This window comes from Limanda limanda, chromosome 10 (assembly GCF_963576545.1).
Source record: "Limanda limanda chromosome 10, fLimLim1.1, whole genome shotgun sequence".
Classification (NCBI taxonomy): domain Eukaryota; kingdom Metazoa; phylum Chordata; class Actinopteri; order Pleuronectiformes; family Pleuronectidae; genus Limanda; species Limanda limanda.
The window spans coordinates 14,976,245-14,997,830 of record NC_083645.1 but is presented as its reverse complement, the minus strand read 5'-3'; the positions used below and the strand labels follow the sequence as shown (position 1 = coordinate 14,997,830).

At 42.3% G+C, this 21,586-nt stretch overlaps 1 protein-coding gene across 1 annotated transcript; it reads left to right on the top strand.

Moving 5' to 3' along the window:
* Positions 1–1,275: 1,275 nt before the first annotated feature.
* Positions 1,276–16,830, top strand: LOC133011767 (neuronal acetylcholine receptor subunit beta-2-like). Its single transcript, XM_061079657.1, has 6 exons — positions 1,276–1,327; positions 11,220–11,365; positions 11,565–11,609; positions 12,112–12,221; positions 15,272–16,262; positions 16,675–16,830. Exons 1-6 carry the CDS (start codon positions 1,276–1,278, stop codon positions 16,828–16,830), a joined length of 1,500 nt encoding a protein of 499 aa, XP_060935640.1.
* Positions 16,831–21,586: the final 4,756 nt, after the last annotated feature.

Here is a 21,586-nt window from a genome sequence, read left to right as displayed (position 1 = left end):
TGCTGGTGATCAGCCATACTTTTACAGTTATTGGGATTTTGCTGACATCCCTGTCTTTGTGTTTTTGTGAATACAAACAATTGATTTAATGAACGCGCCAATGTTCAAAAACATTTAGCAAGATAATGTTTCCTCCTCAGCTCTTGTGTGTTTTCCTACCCTGACCTTTAACCCCCCCTCCAATGGTAATGATGCTGTGGAAATGTGCGGACAAATGCTGCACCGGGTTCAATAAACCAACACATTTATTGGGTTTTATTTCATTTAAAATTGCAACTGACTAAAAGCGTTTAATGCTTCCTGAATGCAATCCAATGTCATGACCCCCCATGTTGCCTCAGACCATACCCTCACCCAAACAAGCAGGTAACAACTGAGGCCTCTACTGAGTTACTATCAGAGGGAAGACGAGGAAGTTTTATTCATAAAGCACATTCATGCATATATGTTAAAATAACCAAATCTGTACAAAAAATAAATCCACCTAATTTTTTATCTTTGGAGCATTTTATTATTTATTTTCTCCAGATTAACAGATTAACTCTTCTTTTTGTAGTTTCTGGCCTCAGTCCAACCATTTCCTGCAGCAGCCCCCCCCACCCCCCGAGCTTCATAAAAGTGTCTTTTGATGAAGTCAAAGGGAAATTTAATGGACGTTTGATTGGAGAGGATGGAGTTGCCTTCAGGACAGTCGATGCTCTCCTGAGGGGGGGGATCTCTGACTCTGGCCGCTTCCTGTTTGTTGTCCCACATGTCAAACTGTGTCCATCAAGACGGCGCAGAGTGAAAGTGACGCCCGACGAGGGAGCGCACGGGGCGGGCAGGGCGGCGATGTGAGCACCGGGACGCGTAAATCTTTTATCTGTAAGAATGGTCGCTCCGGTGAGAACAGAACTGGCGTGTATCCCCACTGGCTTCACTGGCTCCTGACCCATATTCCCGGAGAAAAAATCGTTTTGAATATCGCTCAGGAGGAATCTGTGCTGTGTGGAGGGCTGGTGGTGCGCGCACAGCTCCAGGAGCAGCGGAGGGGTCGTTGCATCCATCCTCCTCAGTCACTGCTCCTCTCTCCGTGCCTCAGAGCCTCAGTGACCGCTCCACATCTGCGGGATTCCCCTGCAATGAAACTGCAGTAATCCCACCCTGTGCTTTCCCCTTTTTCTTTTTTCTTTTCGTTTTCGTTATTTACTTCCCATCGAGGCGGGAGAAGAAGAGAAACCGAGCCCCGGCTGCAAGTTTGCGTGTGTGCGTCGCACTGGAGGAGGGAGGGAAGCGATGGCAAACCCGGTGAAAGCAGCGTTGGCTCTCCTGGTTCTCAGCGTGGCAAGTGAGTAATCCTCTCAAATCCTCCAGGACCGGGACGGAACGGGACAGGGAGGTTTTAACTTTGTGGTGTTTTAATCTGACAGTCCTGGGCTGTCCACAGTGAAAAGGCTCTCCCTAGGCTCTGTCCACGACATCTGATATTACTGAATCTACTGCGACATCAGAGAGTTCAGTATCTCTGTGTTTTATACATTCATATTTCGGGGAAGTGTTTGAGCCTCATTTTTAACATGATAAATAACAGTGTAAAGTGGGAAAGCAGGCTAGTGGGGACTGGAAGTGGCATCGAACACGTGATTCGGCACGTATCAATTAACTGACTTGTTCGTTTTTACGGAGATCTGAGTTGCTTTAAATAGGCATGGCTGTGATATTGGAGACGGGTGCATTGCCATTGCACACGTTTCCCAGCAGCCCTCACCTTTCATTTAACCACAAATCCAATAGCTGCGTTTAACCATTTGGCACTGTAGTCTCCTCGATGGTCATCACACACGCAGGTACACGGGCACACACACACACACACACACACACACACACACACACACACACACACAAACACACACACACACACACACACACACACACACGCACGCACGCACGCACGCACACACACACACGTTTAAATGCTCCTGGTGAATCTCATGACCTGCAGTGTGTGTGTGTCAAGGCCCTCTGATGATGGTGATAGATCAAAATGGAGTGTGTCCCACAGTGGACTCCTGCCACGTGATGAGGAAATCTGTTTCTACAGAGGAGGCACAGGAGGAGCTGTCCGTGGTGCTGAAAAGTGATCTCACTGTGTCCACTCGACCTGCGTCAACAGTCCTAGAACCCACTCTGTGTGCGTCCTCAAATTAATTGAGTGTGTTCAAATAGTTTTAGTGTGTTTCTTTCACAGTGCCCTAAGTTGGAGATGATCTCTCTGCAATACATAATAAAGGTTGTGCACAGAGGATAGAAATATGAATTAACACAGGCAGTGATTCTGGAAGTTCAAAGGAACAAATATTTGCTTTTTGAAATTCTAACTCTCTCTGTTTCTATTCACATAATTAAAGTTGTATTATATACATCAAAACTTCTGCAATACTAAAATCTCTATAAAACTTGTTTTATCAAGGATATTTATTGCCAGGTTTCATCTAAAGAGCACATTTGCTCTCAAGATCAACTTATCGGTTATGAACCTTCGGCAGTTTTGCAATATTTAAGTTAAGTGAGTCATCTTCTGGTTAATCCCCCTTCATTTTCTCTTTCTTTTACCTCTTTACTGCTCTTTGTTGTTACACATCTAAGACTCTTTCATTGTCATGTGCTATGACTACAGTTAAGGTATGCCATAGCATGATAGTCACTCCGTCAGGCCAATCAAATCTTACGCTGTCTGTAACTGTAAAAAGATTTAATCCAGGCTGCAACTTTGTTTACATGTATTTTCTCTTTGTCTCATTCTGTGTCTCGTCTTCTCCTCTAACCTGTTCACTCTCCTCAGTTTCTCTTCCTGGACGCCACATTCATCTTAAGATACATTTAAGATACATTTATTTGTCCCAAACACATGCACATACATACTCATGCAATTCTAGGGAAATTTAACCTATCTGGTGTAGGACACACAGAGCAGTGAGCAGCTAGTAAGGTGCCTTGCTCAGGGGCACTAGACAGGGTAGGGAGAATCCTCTTGGATTTTTGGACAGATCAATCCAGGTTCGTCTTTTTGTGGTTTCTCCGTGGAGTCGAACCAGAGACCTTTTCTGCCCATAGTCCATGTTTCTGCCACTAGTCCACCGCCTCTCCACATCTATCTTAGTTAGTTCATGACCCCTCCTCATATTCTGTATCTTCTCTGACGTATTCAGTTCCTCATCAATAACTCCTCTGTCTCTCTGCCCTTCCTGTCTCTCTCAGTATCAGCTGCATGCTGGCGTAAATGTGCTAATGTGTGCAACAGCTACGTATTCCTGATGAAATGTTTTGCTCATTAAATGTTTGCACAATGCCTAGGAGCGCGAGAGGGGGGATTACACGCTATCTGCGTTTAGCATGTTGCACGAAACCCTCACACGACCCTGACTTGGCTTTTCTGCAGCCCTTGGGTGAAACGTTATCCTGTATGTGGGTGGGCAGAAGTATGCAGCTCTAAATCTTGTCCCGGGGTCATTGTGAGGTTGTTGTTGTTTCTCTCGAGTTTAAAAACGGCTTTCTCATAACTGCAGACATGTGGTTGGTCAAGACGACTCTGTGTCAGCAAGTCAACACCTCAGAGTTAGCTGCTAGTCACCGTGTTGGCTCACTTGCTGGATGTTGCAGAGAGAGGCAGACAGCAAGAGAGAGAGAGGGAGAGATGTGGAGACGTTTGCATTCAATGCAGGAAAATTAGAGGAAAATTTGAAGAAACTAGTGCAAAATTAAGCAGCAGTAATATGTAATGGTGAAACTGTGGGAGCTCAGAATGTGACGTTTGTTGCTTATCCAGCTGCCTGCGTCTCTCCTCTGTCCTCGTCCTGCTTCTGCTGAGAAGACAAGAGCAAAGCAGAGCAGAAAGACACAAGACGGAAGTTGTGATGGATAAAAAAAAAAAAAAAGATTTGTTGATTTATCCTCGTGGACAGTAGAGCTGTCTGTGATGAACAGTTTGAGGGCAGCCAACCAAGAGAAATTCCAACGAGACGCTAAAAACAAAACCACTCACAGGCATTGAGCGATGTGAAGTGCCTTGTTGTAACTCAGAAGTGAATGGCACATGGGTGTCTTATAAAAATGACCGATTCACGGCCTGAGTAATTCCAAAGAAAGCTGAATTGAACTGTTTCGGTCTCTGAAAGGCCACAGCAGATGGTAACACACTAAATAATTCACCTGAAGAAAAGAACCTAGGAATTTTGATGCGTATTTCTCTTTGTACTCTGCGCTGATGTCAAACAACGTGCCATGACTCATCTGCAGCAGTGTGTCTGACAGGTTATTTTGTTTGTTTGCACAGTTTCCATATGTTGGGATGGAGATTTTATGTTGATTCCCTCTGATTGAGGATGACTTGGAGAATAATATTTAATTGTGTTTGACTCTCAGTGCTTGTGAGATGATGGCATTTTTATTTTAGCAGCAATGAATTATTGAGGTATGGAGAGTGCAGCGAGGCAGACAGGATTGTGTGAGTGTGTGTGTTTGTGTGTGTGTGTGTGCGCGCGTGCATACATGTGTGATGAGACCTCCTGGTTGACTCTCTAATTCTTCTTACATCAGCCTCATACACATCTCATTTTCGCCGCATCTACCGTTTCACCATTCACTGTCAAACCCAAAACCTTTACACCACTTTGTGTGGCCTTTATTGTGCTTCCTCGTCATCCTAGGTCCTTCCCATGACATCATTTGTATTTCACATTTTATTAATATTTTGTGCGGGGTTTATTTTTATACCACTCCCTTTACAATTTCATGGCGGCCTGCAGCTATTATTTCTCGAAGGAAGAAATCACAGGAAGTGGGTGGAAGTCAGGAGCCACTACACTATACGGACAAGATGAAATTATACCCTTTTAAATATGTGAAATTTAAAATAAATCTACTGTATTTACACAGCAACCTTAAATTATTGCATTTTGCACAACTTTGTGTGTGTGTGGGGGGGGAGAGGTGGGGGGGGAGGGGGTCGGCAAGAGTTTGTTTGTTTTGTTTATGTCTTCCGCCGATGTCATTTTAATTTCCCACTGGATCACAAAGGTTCTCTACTGACAAGAAACGCAATACCAATGTTGGTTTGTGATATTTAAGTTGCTAGAGTTGTGGAAAAACCTTCTCCAGCATTACACATGCTCTTTCTTTTTAGCTACAGTAGATCTCTAGTGATTATATCAGAATGATCACTTCTGGAAAGGGACTACATCCATGCCATATTGAATTTATTAACAACTTATGAAACTTCAAAATTGGAGTAGTTGAAATAAAAACCCTACAAAAACTTTATTGATTAAATAATGTAACCATATTATTGCCACATACCCTTTTTACTCTCAGTAGTTTGTCCTATTGTGCAACAAAAAATTAATTCAAATCTAAAACTAGTGTGGTATAGTGGTTCATTACTTCACTTGCTTCACTGCAAGACGAGTTAAAACAAAAATCCCAAATCCAAGACGTGCAGGTCACCTGTCGATGTGACTGATAAATATTAAAACTGCAAAATGAGACTATAAACATTTATGTATGATCTGAGAATGAACCCCTGAAAAAATGGTAGTGACTCTCAAGTAAGTAAGCCAAAATGAATTGTTAAAAGTTCAGTGTGTAAGATGTAGGTGAAAGGGATCTACTGGCAGAAAATATACATAAAATATTCCTACTGATGTTTTCACTAGTGTGTTTCATCTAATTTGTACAAATTGTTGTTTTCTTTTCCCTAGAAAGGGCCCTTTTATATTTAAATACTTACATATATATATAATTACATCAAAAGTGGGCCCTCTCTACGGAGTGCGCCATTTTTTTTTTAAAGTAACCCAGACTGGACAAACCAAACACCTTTTGAGTTTTTATGAAAACTGAATGGAACCCAGTAAAGTGCATACCTCTGCCAAGATCCAACAGTTTCCATAAATAAAATCAAGCAGCACCAAATTGAAAACACATGGATACCATATATTATTCTTTGGGAAAATGGTGAAAATGATTAAAAACACCCTCGCAATGTGAAAATGATTCCGGATCCATACACATTTTTTTCACATCCTTCCCAGGTTTGTGAAATTCCGTTCTATTGTTTTTGTGTAATCTATTCAAATGCTTTTAAAGGCTGTATAATACCTGTAGTATCATGAAAGTAAACTAAAACATTTGTGTAAAACTAGCCCTTCAATTCAATGGACATTTATTGATGCTTTTTGTTTTATTTTAGCAGTAAAGATACTTATGACAGTAGAATAACTTACTACTCAAGCGCCCCACAAACTGTGACATTTAAGGCCGCTCATCTTTTCATCACTGCTTTGTGGTTTAATATCTCCTGCTCTTTATCGAACCTCAAATAAAAAAGCCACGAGAGCACAAAGACGATGAACAATGAGCGAGACCAACAGGATTAATAGAAAGTGTCGTCTCAACTCCCAGGCTGCCAAAAAGCTCAAAACCTCATTTGCTTTTAATTAACATAAGAAATCTGTGTTCCAATAGGAAGCAGTTTACACCCAAACTGCACACAAACAATGAGTTAGTGCTGAGCTGTGAGCCCCTCGTGCTCAAACCCAGGGCCGGCCCTGGCAATGTTGGCGCCCTAGGCGGGGTTTCAGAATGGCGCCCCCCCCAACATACACACGCAAATTGTCATGCATCCCCAAGAACTTTTGGACTGTATACAGATGCACACACAGACAAAATTGTAAGCTATAAAAAATAATAAAAATATATAATAAAAATATAAAAAAGTCTGAACTCAGCTGTACTGACAGCATATCATGTCATGTCGACAAAAATAAACATTAATGATGAATTGGGGTGATTCTACCTCTATATTGTTCTTTCTTCTCCTCCCCTACTTTGCTGCGCTTTCTGAATCGTGCACCTGATAATTTAATCCTTTTTTGACTCATCTTCAACTCTTACCACAGTCTAACACGCCTCCCCACACACACACACAAGAGAGTATGTGCTTGTGTGTTTCTGTCTGTTTAGACACAACTGACAAATGTGTGGATTAAGCAGTGTTTGGCAAGTTACTGAAAATTAGTAATTAGTAACAGTTACTAGTCACTTCTTTTAAAAGTAATTGATTTACCCCACCAGTTACTGTATATCAAAAGTAATTAGTTACTAGGGAAAGTAACTTTTAAGTTACCTTTATGTCTGCTTTTTAAATGTAATGAATATGAACAGTACTGAACAGTCGAACACAATACATATATTTTTTAGACCTATTTATTGTAATCAACAGGGCAACAGGCCCATTTGTGGGTCATTTGGTACCGGGCCGCACAGAAAGAATAAATATTTTACATGTTTTCTGTTTTATCTATTATCCGGTAGTTTTTCAAAATAAAACCGTTTTATTTTGAAAAATTACCGGATCCTCTGCGTTATGACTCATGCTTTATGCATGTCAAGACGCTCGTCTCGGTCACGTCACTTTTTCGCTGACCACAAACCAGCACGGTATTTGTCGGACCCATTTGTCAACAAACCAGGTGAATCCAGCAGGTCTGTTTAAGAAAAAGATCAGCTGCCCGAGATCACAAATGACGGCGGCCCTTAAAGTATGTTTGAGAAAACAACTCTGCCGGTGTCCTGGATTAAAGTCACGGCAGAATACCCTGAGATCGCCACAACAGCACTTACAACACTGTTGCCATTTCCGACATCATATCTGTAATGACATGATAGATCGTTTGAAATATATCAATTTTCAGTGTGTTTTCCAGCCCGATTTGCTCGCAGCGAGCGAAAAAAATAGAACAGACCCCGGAACCCTCGCTGCAGATCGCGAGCCGGCCGCGGCGCTGCCCGCAGCTTCCCGGCACAACGCTGCCGGTGCGAACAGCCCAATTATTTAACATGGGCGCGGAAAGGAAGCGGACAGCTTTCGTGGCGCCTCGCTGCGCTTCTATCTCCGGTGCGTCCCCGGGTTTAGAAGATGATGTTGTGATGTGAATGTTTTGGTTTATATTGCATGTGTCACGTCATGATAAATCAGTCCCTTGTGCCGCCCTCTCGGCATTTTGCGCCCTAGGCAACCGCCTACTTCGCCTATGCCAGGAGCCGCCCCTGCTCAAACCCATGAATCACCTCGATTTTCCATTAATCATCACCATAATGCGACATGATCCTATTTCATCTTATCAGATGATTGTACACTAATCTGCAGATTGTTTTGTCTCGCACCCGGACTTTGCCGTTGTGTGTGTTGTCTCGTTCTGCTTATGTGTCTCTCTTCTCTGTCTAATCCTGACAGACAGGGCCGACCGAGCGCTGTGTTTCAAAGCTCTCTGAAGACGTTTACCCTCGGGGCTCAGTGTCATGTCACAGTTGCTCAGACGCTGGACACGACTCGTCTCCTCCACAGATGCAGGTTCAGTAGAGGTTAATGTAGAGTGACCAAGTGTAGAATACACCTTAAACTCCTGCAGTTAAAGCTCAGCGTCTCTTCTCCTTAGTTCGATCTTGACACGTGTCAGAAAACATTTTATTATCTGTAGGGCTGCCGCGATTCGTCGACGTCATCGATTACGTCGACGCTGAAAATGCGTCGACGCGTATAAAATGCGTCGACGCATTTTTTTTTTAAACCGCTGGGCACCAGCCGCGATAGACTATGCATGCCGCGGCTGGGGCAGCAGTCGCCCCGGCGCCCCCCTCCCCTCCACGCAGCCGGAGGCTCGGTGTGCGGCCCGCCTCAAGTTGTTTTTTTTTTGGGGGGGGGGGGTCCTCGTCCACGGCGCTTCACGGCGTCGCTGGTGCGGGGGCTTCCTTTCTCTTGGACCGCGGGGCGGTGTCCGTCGCAGGTGCGGACGGTGGCCCTGGACGCGAGTCGGGTCCTTCTCGCGTCACCTCAGCTACGGCGCCCGCGTGGGGGGAGGGGGGGCCGCTAGACTGAGTCCAGAACATGTGGACATGCTGACATTCTTACATTACAACACGCATGTCTAACTAACGTTTGAGTTTGATTTTGAGCTGGACACCATTGTTTCTTATACTTTAAACTTGTTGCACTTGGTTTAATATGCAGACATAACTTTTTTATTTTGATAAGGGGTTAAATAGAAACTTTGATATCTTTTTGAGTTGCACTGCTGACTTAACTTATATGCCCTCTTTTTTATTTATTTTTATCACGTTGGAGTTGCTAGTTTAAACCTACAGTTTTGCACTTTAATATTTGAGCCTTTGTTTACATTTTGTTTTGTGCTGCATTATACGATGACATACAGTTTGTTGTTGTCAAAATAAAATTAACTGAAATGAAATGGTCAATTTGATTTTTTTGGAGGAAAATTAGTCGTTTAGATTAATCGACTAATCGATAAAATAGTCGTCCGATTAATCGATAGAAAAATAGTCGTTAGTGGCAGCCCTAATTATCTGGTATATATATTGATATGACACCCCGGGCGCATAGCTGAAACTCAGTGTAAGTAAAATGCTAAAATAAACAATATTCATGGTAAAGTGAGTTTTGAGATGTCGGCACAAAAGTACATTGCTGTCAGAACAGAAGTGTTTGCACAGCTGTTTCAGTACGAGTGTTTGACTGAATCGTTGTATGTTTGTGGGTGAAATGAAACCACTGCCAAATCCAATCAACTGTGCAGTGATATGATGTAATGGAAAGTCATTAGTGATGTCCTTGTTAGTCATCTACTGGCAGAGATCTCAAAAATCAATGTTGCACCATTTTCTGTTGGTTCTAGGTCCTAAAATCAGACCAAGGATGTCCCTGCTCTTGCTGTGGTCTGATAAGGCCTTCGATGACTCACCTTAAAACAGCCGTGACTCACAAACACCACAAACCTGTGGTGACAATTTTCAAAAAGACTTTCCTTGTTCCCCTCAATATTGAATTGTTTTCACATTTGGATCTAGACGGGTAAAGATGAGGTTGAAAGATCAAATTAAAACATATGTTATGTGAAGCATGTTTTAAATATATCGGCTGAAACTAAATCTCTATGTCACTTGAGTGAATTTTCCATTTGTGGTTCAGGCGAATGCAGATAAAAGTTACATCTTTAAGAACTCAAGGAACTGGAATCATGAAATTTTGTTCAACCTTTGTTTCTCTGTTTGGTCAGTTCTGAAGTTTTATTGGAAAGAAATCACTTAATTCATTAAAAATAAGACACATGTTTTTTCTTGAGTTTAAATGTCTAAATCTCTGGCAGAGTCCAAACCAACCACTGCCACTGAAGCTCTGTGACCCAGTCAGACACTGTTCTTTGTTGATTTCATGGGTTTGGGTTATCAGGCCTGAAGTGGTTCTGTGTGCGTGTTTGTGTGTGTGGACAAATGTGACTCATTATAGTCATATGAACTTTAGATTGCACGGGTTATTAACGTTCAACATATACAGTGCACATACAAATGCCTGAGTGGTAAGTTGTTAAGGTAAAGAGGATCTATGCATTGTGTGTGAGCGATTGCCTACGCACACACACACACACACACACACACACACACACACACACACACACACACACACACACACACACACATATTACACACTCATTACATCTGAGGATATGCAGCTGGGTACATTGCTGCAGCACCTAATTATCGCGACCATACGGCACGAGATTTAAACATCGCTTCACCAACCACTGCTCCAGGCGTGAGTGTGTTCGTGCTTCGCTGAGGTTTGTCTAACCGTGATCAACAAGAGGGTCAGCAGTGATCTGAGCAGAGAGCCGACTGAGAAGGCAGTTTTGAAAGTCAGAGGAAGTCCACATGTTGGTGTCAAGTGTTTCCTCAATCCATTTGTTCAAGAGTTGTGATTTATTCTCTTGACTTTAAAATTCAAAGTCAAAAAGTTCTGGATGAACCAGCTACTTTTCACCTCTGTTCAAATGTTCACTGAGGCTTTGGGCTTCATCCAACCGTGAGACTCACTATTACACCCACGATTTAGTCGACATCGCACCCACTTTAACCTGTTCTGACTCAACAGAGCAAAACATGAGTCGATTAAAACATTATGAACCAGAACTGTGGAACTGGAAAGGTCAACACAAGGTGGCCGGCCTAATCCGAGGTTTATACAGAGACGAGTGCCCCCCCGGTGTCCAGTCACCACACGTTATCAGTTGCACAGCGACATAATGAAAGTAGAACACACATTTTTTCTCCCCATATCTTCTGTTGATGCAGTTGTTCTGGCTGAAGTTTAACATCTTGGTTGTTTTCAGCTGCCTTGTGTGCGGAGGTGGAGGAGCGGCTGGTGAGTCACCTGTTGGCACCGGAGCGCTACAACAAGCTGATCAGACCGGCTGTCAACAACAGTCAGCAGGTCGCCATTTACATCCAAGTGTCTCTCGCCCAGCTGATCAATGTGGTGAGGATACAAATATTCACACATAATCACACAAACACACACACAAGCTGTCCTAGTCCTCTAACCAGAGGGTCGGCGGTTCCCCATCAAGATGCTGAACCCCCAATTGCCACTGATAGAAAAAGTAATGGCAATAACCTTAACTGTAAAGTGCTTTTTGGACATTAATAAACCATCTTTGTCTGTTCCTGTGTTTCAGAATGAGAGGGAGCAGATCATGACCACAAACTGTTGGCTCACTCAGGTTTGTGACATTTATTTTTTTGTAAGTGTGTGTTTTTGCGTGTGTTGTGTGAGGTCAGGCCACAACAAGGCACTTCCTCGTAGTGGCACAGCACACCAACACATGTTTGCAGGAGAAATGTTCGTGTGCTGCTTTTAACTCCACTTAGGAGACTCTGTCCTCACCCCTGTTTGTTATTGTTAAGCAATGTTATTCAAGAATTACTGCATGGATGCTTTGGAAAAAAACCCAAAACTCTGACACGTTAAGGAACTGATATTTATGAATTTGCGAATTTTCGTGGAACCTGATTGAATATATATGAACTGAGCGGAGGTTTGTGCTCTACTGAGTACATTTCTAGTTTTTAAATGAATTTTAAATAGCCAGTCAGGCATAAACTGACTGTCCTTGAATTTGTTTGTATGTCATTTATATGCATGCATCTGTAGTTATGTGTGCCTGTGTTGTGTGGCTTTTGAATATATTCATATTGTTGGTTTGTCTTGGAATTGGCCCTCAGGTATGGAATGACTACAGATTAATGTGGGACCCCGAGGAATACGAGGGCATCAAGAAAATCCGCCTCCCGTCACAAAACATCTGGCTGCCAGACATCGTCCTCTACAACAAGTACGTCTGCCTCATGACACACACAATTAGTGTGTCTGTAAAACGCTAAGTGATTAAAAGAACAGATCTGTAATGGTCACAGAAAACCCAATTTGCCTAAAATGTATACCTTCTATCCTCTTATTCCTTCTGTCTACTTACTTCTTCTGTCTTAGCCCCTTGTCACCTCTTTCAGGATAATGAACACAAGCATTAAAACCTTGTTAACATGGTCAAGACTCTGCAGGCTCATGATAATCACTGATCTTTTAAGGGACGAGAGTTGACAGATTTTGCAGAGATAAAGTTGTTGAGAGACTGGAGTTCCTGCATATCGAGCGTGAATGATCCAAACACTGGAGTAAGATTATTTTTACTTTGCGTGCACATCTTAACATCATCGTGCGGCTGTGATGGCTGCAAGGAAAAATCAATACAGGAGAATCTTAATAAGAAATTCATAGAGAAATTATCTGCACTCCATTTTTCCACTAGAGCGTTTGCTGACAGACACAAAGGTCTCACCTCATCTGTCAATCTTGACTAAACTGTAGTTCATACACGAATCACTTACAGGAAAGATCTTCACTGTGTTTTTACATTTGCAATGGTTTTCTTCTGGTTGCTGATTCACATCTAGTAGGAAAACCAGTGGGGATCCAGTTAGCTCATCTGGTTAGCTCATCTGGTTAGCTCACCTTCCCGCCACAGGTTGGGCTCTGACCAAAGCTTCCACCACTCTCTCTACACAAAATTCTGTCCTATCACAAAAAGATAAATGACAAAATGTCTAACCATAACCAAGGCATGTTACTTTCTACATAATACAATTTTAAAACATGTAAGTTCCACTGGAATGTAAAATACAAAGCTGAAACGATTCTTTAACTTTGTCCCCTCAACAACACTGAGATCATCTGCTGCAAGTCTAACTGCCAAAAGAAAATCTGAGATGCAGCTTTTGTAAATTTCGCTTCAAAGTTCTAGAACAGACTGCCGCTAGTTCAAAAAGCCAGTTCAGTGAATGTCTTTGAAAGAAAACTTCAAACATTTCTCTTTGCTTCAGCCTTTAACTAGATCTCATCACAAGATCACTTTCAAGCTGCCAGTCATCAGCACATACTTTTAAACCAAGTTTCAGTTTTGAAATTCCACGGTAATTGAGTCTTATCAATCTGCTGATGAAGACGATGTGATATCAATGATAAGATTGTCCACTAAAAAGACCTGTGGTGAGAATGTTTTCCAAACTCCTGTGTCAAAGGTCAAGTGTATAATGTAAACCTGAGACTGAGATGTTGTAACAGGCTTGTGTTCTGGTCATCATCAGTGTTACCTCACCATTTATCCCGGCCGATCACAGACTGCTGGTCAGCTAAAGACCATGTAAGCAGCAGAAAGGCTCAAGAGGCAAAATGCTGGGAAATGATCAGCACTACTTCCCCACTTCAGGTTCAGATCTCTGACCAGGTCAGGGGCTGCACACCCACAGTGAGCAGGTGGGGGCCTCTGCATTTTTGATACGTCTGCATATTCACAGCAGCTCCAAAGCATTAGAGACTGAGTGTGATGGTTGGATTCCTGACCTGCTTTATAATTGATAGGCCACTTATCTATAATGCATCACCTGCAGCCTCGGTGAGATGAAGAAGAAAAAGTCAGGCTCAGCAGATTTGAGGTGGTGAGGGGGGTGGGCGGTTGTTGCCATATTGCTGGCATGTGTCCCGGGGCGAGTTCTTCACCTGGGACGACAAAAGACGTCCTGTAACCTTCAGCTCACACAGAGCTGTTGCATGTTCCACGTCACCGGCTGAGAGACACATGGTGACAGACAAGAAATCCTTTTCTCAACACGCCATCAGTTAGTGGAGTAAATTAATTTAGTAAAGTCAACTCAGCTGTTTGCCTCAAGATGTTGCTGCGGGACAGACTCCATTGTTAATGTTCACGCCTCAGCATCACTGCCTCACTCATCGGCTGCATGGTTGACGAGTAAGGCTCAATTGAATTAATGCACATGTGTTGTGTTGCAATTATGATCTTACACTTCTCACTATTAGTAGACGTTCAACCTATAACTGCACTATAAGACCAAAGGGTACGTTTTGCATCCTGCGCGGGCGAAATCATGAAATAAGATCCAGTAAGTCTTTAATAGAAGCACAAGTTTAAAGTATCGTCAGATGCCAAAACACTCCACTGTGGTTTATTATTAGGAGGAAGCTCCAGCAGGATTGTGGGATTGCTCTTCAGTGGCCAATGCAACACTTAACCACATGATGTAATGTTGCCATAGGCTTAATGCACATGCGTACTTATGCATGGTTACATTTTGGCTTGTTTCAAAGGTAACGTACATTTTCCACAGTAGCAAGTTTTAGTACATACACATTATATTACTAGACTATTGGATGATAACATGGCGTCCCACTCTGGTAGCTTATTATACCCCTTAAAACTCTTTGTTCCCCAGTTACATATTCATGAAAAATGTCCCCTCATGGCTTTAAAATGACTTGAATGTAACACTACACCTTGAACATGCTGATATGACCTCGTCTCCCCAACCTCACAGCTCACCTGCAGGTGAGGAGCCTTTCCCCAACTACTGAGCCCCGCCCACAAGTTGACAGGATTGGTTTCTTAGTTTTGTGACATCACAAACTCTGTGTTACGTTGGAAATACTAAGACCTGCGTTGACTATTTATTTTGGCTAAAAATACCAATTAAGGTGTTTTCTTGTTTGTTTCTCAATGCATGAGTTGATGATGATGCATCAATGCACCTTAAATGTCAGTATGACAACGTGGGCCACTTGCTTTTATGTTCTCTGATGTATGACATAAGTTTAAAAATGTCCACAGGAGGAACAGTTCTACTCCATCCTTCTCATCATTACATTTTAGGTTTATGTCACTTTAATATGTTGTGTGCTCTACAGGACTGAAAAATTGATACAATTTACTTTAATAATAATAATTATCCTTCCAGCAGTCTGTTTTGAGTGCATTGACTTGACCTTTACCTTTGTCCTTTCTTTTACTTGTTTCCCACGTTTCCCTTCCATCAGTGCCGATGGGACCTACGAAGTCTCCTTCTATTCTAATGCTGTGGTTTCCAACAACGGTGAGGTAGCCTGGCTTCCACCAGCCATCTACAAGTCTGCTTGTAAAATTGAAGTCCGTGACTTCCCCTTCGACCAGCAGAACTGCACCCTGAAGTTCCGCTCTTGGACCTACGACCACACGGAGATCGACCTCATCCTTCTCAGTGACTTTGCCTCACGTGACGACTTCAAACCCAGTGGCGAGTGGGATATTGTTTCATTGCCCGGACGAAAGAATGAAGACCCGAATGATATCAGGTACCTGGACATCACCTATGACTTTATTATCAAGAGAAAACCTCTGTTCTACACCATCAACCTGATCATTCCCTGCATCCTGATAACATCCCTGGCCATTCTGGTTTTCTACCTCCCGTCAGACTGTGGTGAGAAGATGACTCTCTGTATCTCCGTCCTTCTGGCCCTCACTGTGTTTTTACTCCTGATCTCAAAGATTGTACCACCTACGTCTTTAGCAGTGCCTCTTATCGGGAAGTACCTAATGTTTTCGATGGTGCTGGTCACCTTCTCCATTGTAACCAGCGTTTGCGTGCTCAATGTACACCACCGGGCCCCCAGTACGCACACCATGCCTCCCTGGGTCAAGCGTATCTTCTTATACCGGCTTCCCACTTACCTCTTCATGCGGAGACCTGGTAGCTCCAACATTCGCGAGAAGTTCCGGAAAAAACACCAGCAGCGATCGTACTCTGACCAGAAAATGCGTGGAGCAGATGGAGGGATGGGAAGCGCCGTGGGAATGGCCGATTCCTCCTCGTCCTTCTTTGTCAATGAGGATTCAGCCAAACACTACGGCTGGAAGGTCAGCGACTTGTCAGAGAACACAGAGTTCAGAAAGAGGCTGACTCTCAAGTCTAACATTGATGTGGAGGACGCAGTGGATGGAGTGAGATACATCGCTGAGAAGATGAAGAGCGAGGATGATGATGAAGGGGTAGGGTGTTTGGAAGGTGTCTGCGTATGTGTGTGTGCGTGTGATAATGGCAATTGTATAGACAGTAATTACACGGTGACCCCATGACTTTTCCTGAAGTGCTACGATAAGGGGGACATTTATGGCTCTGAGTAAAATGCTTTAATAAGTATAGAACCGATTAAGATGCAATTAAGTACAGACATTACCATCCCTCTATGGAAGAATTGTAACAATTTTGATGATCTCTCACCTTTTTTTTTATTTCAATTTGCCAAATATGTTCTTTTTTATGTGATGAGAATTTCCGCAGCTTCAGCTGAACTGTCCGTTGAGGGCTGATTACTAATTAACTCATTACATCCTTGCAATGTTGTGTTGGCAGTATAAACAGTGAAAATACGTATTGTATAACTTCCCTTTGTCTCTGCAGATCATTGAAGACTGGAAGTACGTGGCCATGGTGATCGATCGTCTCTTCCTGTGGATCTTTGTGTGTGTGTGCGTGGTCGGGACGCTAGGCCTCTTCATGCAGCCTCTGTTCCAGACTTACAACATCCCCATTGCTGATGAAGTGGACCATAAATGAAACTTTTGATCCCAACATGACCCGGACATGAACTTTGAGTCCCCCTCCCCTGCCCCACGCCCTTGAAAGAGAACTCTGATAACATTTTAACACAAACTCACACGTCCGCCTCACATGCCACTCTCACTGGGAAATGATTATGATGCACTTTATCCCTCAACCACCACCTGCTCTCCTCCAGACCTCCATCCCCTGCCCCATTCATCCTGCATCATCATGACTCAGCTGTCATTCACAGAGAAACTATATCTATTTATTTCAGATAACTTAAAGGATCATTCTGTTTCATAACAAACACATTTTCATAGTTAGGGCCAATTGTTCAGTGGACATAATCTTGATCTCAAGTTAAAATAAACCAGAATTATCTTTTAATTCAAAATGTGAAATTAAACCACCTTCAGCCGTGATGCTGTTGCTTGGGGGATAAATATATATCAGCCTTTTCCAGTGTCACCCCTGTCACATATCAGAGCTTTATCCTCTAACAGCAACTCAGGACTTTTTTTCTGTTTAGAACAGACTTGTTTTGCAATTTTGTCCTGAACCATCTCTCTGTATCTAAATCAAATGGCCCCACAGGACACTATGGGGCCAGCATGCATACTACACTGTTATAATTTCTGTATTTAAACTTGGAGGGAAAACACCCAGAGACAGACAAAGCCTCAGAGAGCCTCTGCAGATAAGGGCCTCATATCAAGGAACATCAAGAGTTCCTACTATGTACCGTCCATAGAAGATCAACTCTAATTTCCCTTTGCCTAAAGCACACATGCTGTATGAATTTCTTATATTTGCCTTGAAAATTAGGACACAATACAGCAAACTGTTGGAGTGTTTACACCTCACTGTCAGCCGGGTGAGACAAACTGATCCAATCCATGTCAAAGTGTTGATATGTGTAAAACGGAGGGGGGGTTATAACAATGTAGAGATAAACAATACAAAACTGAAAACCAGTGGCCATAAGGCTGTTGTTGCTCACCATGCCTTTTTGGATAAAGGTACAGTATTCGCTCAAGTCATCAAAGCCATGCTCGTCAGTATCAATCACCAAGGAAACCAGCAGCAATAATATTGTACAGTATTTTATACACTGACCTTGAGCAAATTAACCAACGGGTCTGACTCTTCACTTGCTCCGTCTTCATTATACTGTACTTGCTACATTACTTGAATCTGTGCTCTATGATTATTTGTACTATAACTGGTCTACGGAGCGGCGAAGGGTACATGGGCAAAAAAGAAAGAAAAGTTTCCCCAAGCAATCTACTCGGTCGGAGTTACAAATTGCTACTAATAAAAAATCCTCAAAATTATGCTAAATCATATTTTTCTAAAATGTGTGTGCATGCAATACTTTCTGGAAGAAAACTTTCATCTATTTTTTTATGCCCATGTTTCCTTAGGGGCTGTGTACTGGTCACCATCATAACGCACTTGCTGTCACTGCTTCCAATTTAAGCCAAGGAAAAGGTGAACTAATCCAGCAGCATTTCTTTTTACAGGAAATTCAACTAAGTATAACTTTGTTTCCTCAAACTGGCCAATAATGTTGCGTGACTTGTTGAATTTTGTCTGTCCTGACAGTATATAAAGATGGACAGCATGACTCCCCAAGTGAAGTCAAACTCTCTTAGCTGCAATATAGGTCATAACCCCCCCCCCCCCTCCTCCATGTTAGTGGGCAGGACATGGACCAAACTGTTTCTAAAAGAAGGTTTCTGTCATTTTAGGCAGTTCTTGTGATGTTTGTTAGAGTGTTCATGTTTCCACTAAGTCTGGTTTTAATTAGTTAGTTGATGCTACAATGGGGTCAAACATCAGGATTGACAGCTGAGCCTTACTCACGATTGGTCGAGAATGTGTGTCGGTGGGACCTCTACCGCGGCTCTGTCCCCTAATTACTACTTTGCAGACTCTGGCTCCAAATGGTGAGATGGCTGCGTTCCTGTCCAGCATTCGTATCTGGAAGTGTTTGGCTTCATTTCTGCATTGTGTAGACATGTCATCCATCTTTATATACAGTCTTTGGTCTTGACAAAAAATACGAAGATTTACAAGAAGGAACTGTGATGGTATGTGATGTCTTGCTATCTAGATCAATAAAGGGAAATGAAAGCAACAAGCAAATCTGATGAATCGGTATTAGTTTGTTAGAGATTACAGCTTATTAATTGTAGCATTATCCATAATAGTAAGAATTAAAGTTGCTAATGAGAGAAAATCAGAGATTTGGAAACAAAATCACCAACAATACATGCATTAGAAGGTTTTGTATTGGTAGTTTATTATCCCAATTATCCAAATAAATTGAAATTTCTGATTCCATTCGTGTCAGAATGGATATTTAAAGTTCCCTGATTAGTTAGAACTCAGAAACTGCTGATGCCTCCAGCAAAGACTCTTCTCTGCCTTTTCCAGTAAACATAATTTTACACACACACACTCAAATATTGACTTAATCCTATAATATAGTGACAGCCACTGAATTAGGGTCGGGTTCAGCAATTACCGCTCTGTGCCCCCAGCCTCCCGTGCTTTGACTCATATATTAGATACTTGACATCTGCATCAATTTCCATTAAGAGAGAGCCTGAGGTCGTGGAGGGTCAGAGGGGTTATGGGATGTTGTTGTTGGTTCCTTAGAAGTTCCGGAGAGTCGGATTATTGATTTTATAATTTTTCTGTTGCATTAATAAGTGCCATGGATGATTGGGTCAGATCATTATTTTTGAATCAGGCCTTTTGGCGCACATCAACTCAAAATTAATTAAGGAATAATTAATTATTAAATTTTGAATTTTCTTTCGAACTTAAAAATGTTCGTACAATTTGTCTGGTTAAGTTACATGTGCAGTTCCCTGTGTAACATGCCCTGTATCTGCTGTAGCTGTCAGCTATGAGAAGCCTCAATGTGTCACGTGTCTCAGACTGATGTCTCTGTCCGTCTGTCCTCTGAGGTTTCTATGGTGGCTTAGATGTCTCACAAAAGAGCTTTAACGGAAAACAGAAAACTGAGAAAGAGCTGCAACAAACAACCGTATTATAGTTGGACTGTTAGTTATTAAGAGTTTATGGAAATTAATCATTGCTTATACGTTATATCCATATGTCTGGCTGCTCACTGTAGATTCTACCCTCAGCTGCCAACCCAAGTGACTTAAATACAATAACTATTGTCTTTATACTGATTCACAGGCACAACCTCAACAAATCGAGTGTCAGTGGAGGAGTGCACAACCAGGCCTGTTCTCCAAGAGTCAAGAGAGCTGAAGGTTAGAATCAGATAAGTCAGGCTGAGAGAGAGACTGTGTTGTGGTCTCCATGTCTGATCATGAAGCGTGACCAAAGAGATAAAAGTGGATGGGTGGAGGGAGAGGGACAGATAGAGAGCGGTATGATAGAGGGAGCCAGGGATGATGATGATCGGTCATAAACAAGAGACACAGGCTTCTGCAGTCTGTTCGGCCAGAGCCGACATTACAGGCCGCTTCATTCTGTAGTCGCAGATCAATATTAATTAATTCTTCTCTGCAAGACAAACCTCAAGTTCATGTAGACATACGTGTGTTTGAACACGCACAGACGGTCAGAGGCAGGCGACCATATGCAATGGAAATATGTATTTAACTTTTCGATATGATTGTGTGGGGAAAAATGACGCATATTATGAGGTTGCCTTTTTAACTGTCTTTAACTGTTTTCATTTGGATCTTGTTTTCGAACCTCAGAAAGAAGAGAAGCTTTGTCTTTGAAGGAATTCAATTTAGACATAAAAAGTAGGTCAAAGGTTATTCAAATACACACACAAACACACACACACACACACACACATTTATAATCTCGTCTGCACTGACACAACATCCATTATTTTCTATTCTACTCTATTCTGTGAACCTGCTGTAGTCCGATGCAGCATGGTGAGTGTCAGCAGTTTCATTTGTTTCTTGTAGTCGGCCGCCTCCCTCCATCGCCCCCATTATCTTCCACAGGACATAAGGATTTATACCGTTAGGATTTATACCTGCCATTGCAGCTCTGTGGTCGATATTTATGAACTACATTACTGCGTCACAGCATGTGTGGCCTGCAGTTGAGTCAGGGGAGCCATCAATCCTCCGCTCTGAGCTGAGGGGACAGACACGAAGCTGTAGTGATGGCGTTTTACATGTTTTTAAACTGGGCTCAGGGGGAAAGCTCGATGTAACGTCCCTGCTGGAACAATAAATATCTCCTCTCTTCTGCTGATGGATCAGGGCACCTGCTACTGCTGACTAGTGGTCGAAAGGGACACTGCAGAGTTCAGCAAGAAAAGAGGAGGTACAAGTTCTGTCATTGGTTAATTACTTATTTATTTAAAGATAAAATAATTATGGATTAATGTTTGTAGGTGCTTTGGATTCATTTGCATATTTGCACACAGTGTGTTTAATTTAAAAATGAAACATTAGAACATATATGATCTTTGCACATCAGGATCTTTGAACAACATAATTTACAGAATAAGGAAGAAAACCCACATTTGATTTTGCCGTTTTAAATAGCGGCACAAAGTTGTATAACAAAGCTTGTAATAAGAGTCAGAATAAGACAGATAATAAGAAATAAACCAGTTTGGCACTTTCTCTACCAACCAGGAAAGTAAAATCTTTTATTGAAATGTTCACGAGTGGTTAAAAAACAACCGAGCAACAAGATGCAAAGACAATCATTCAGATTTCCTCATATAGGACAAGTATGGGTGGAGCAG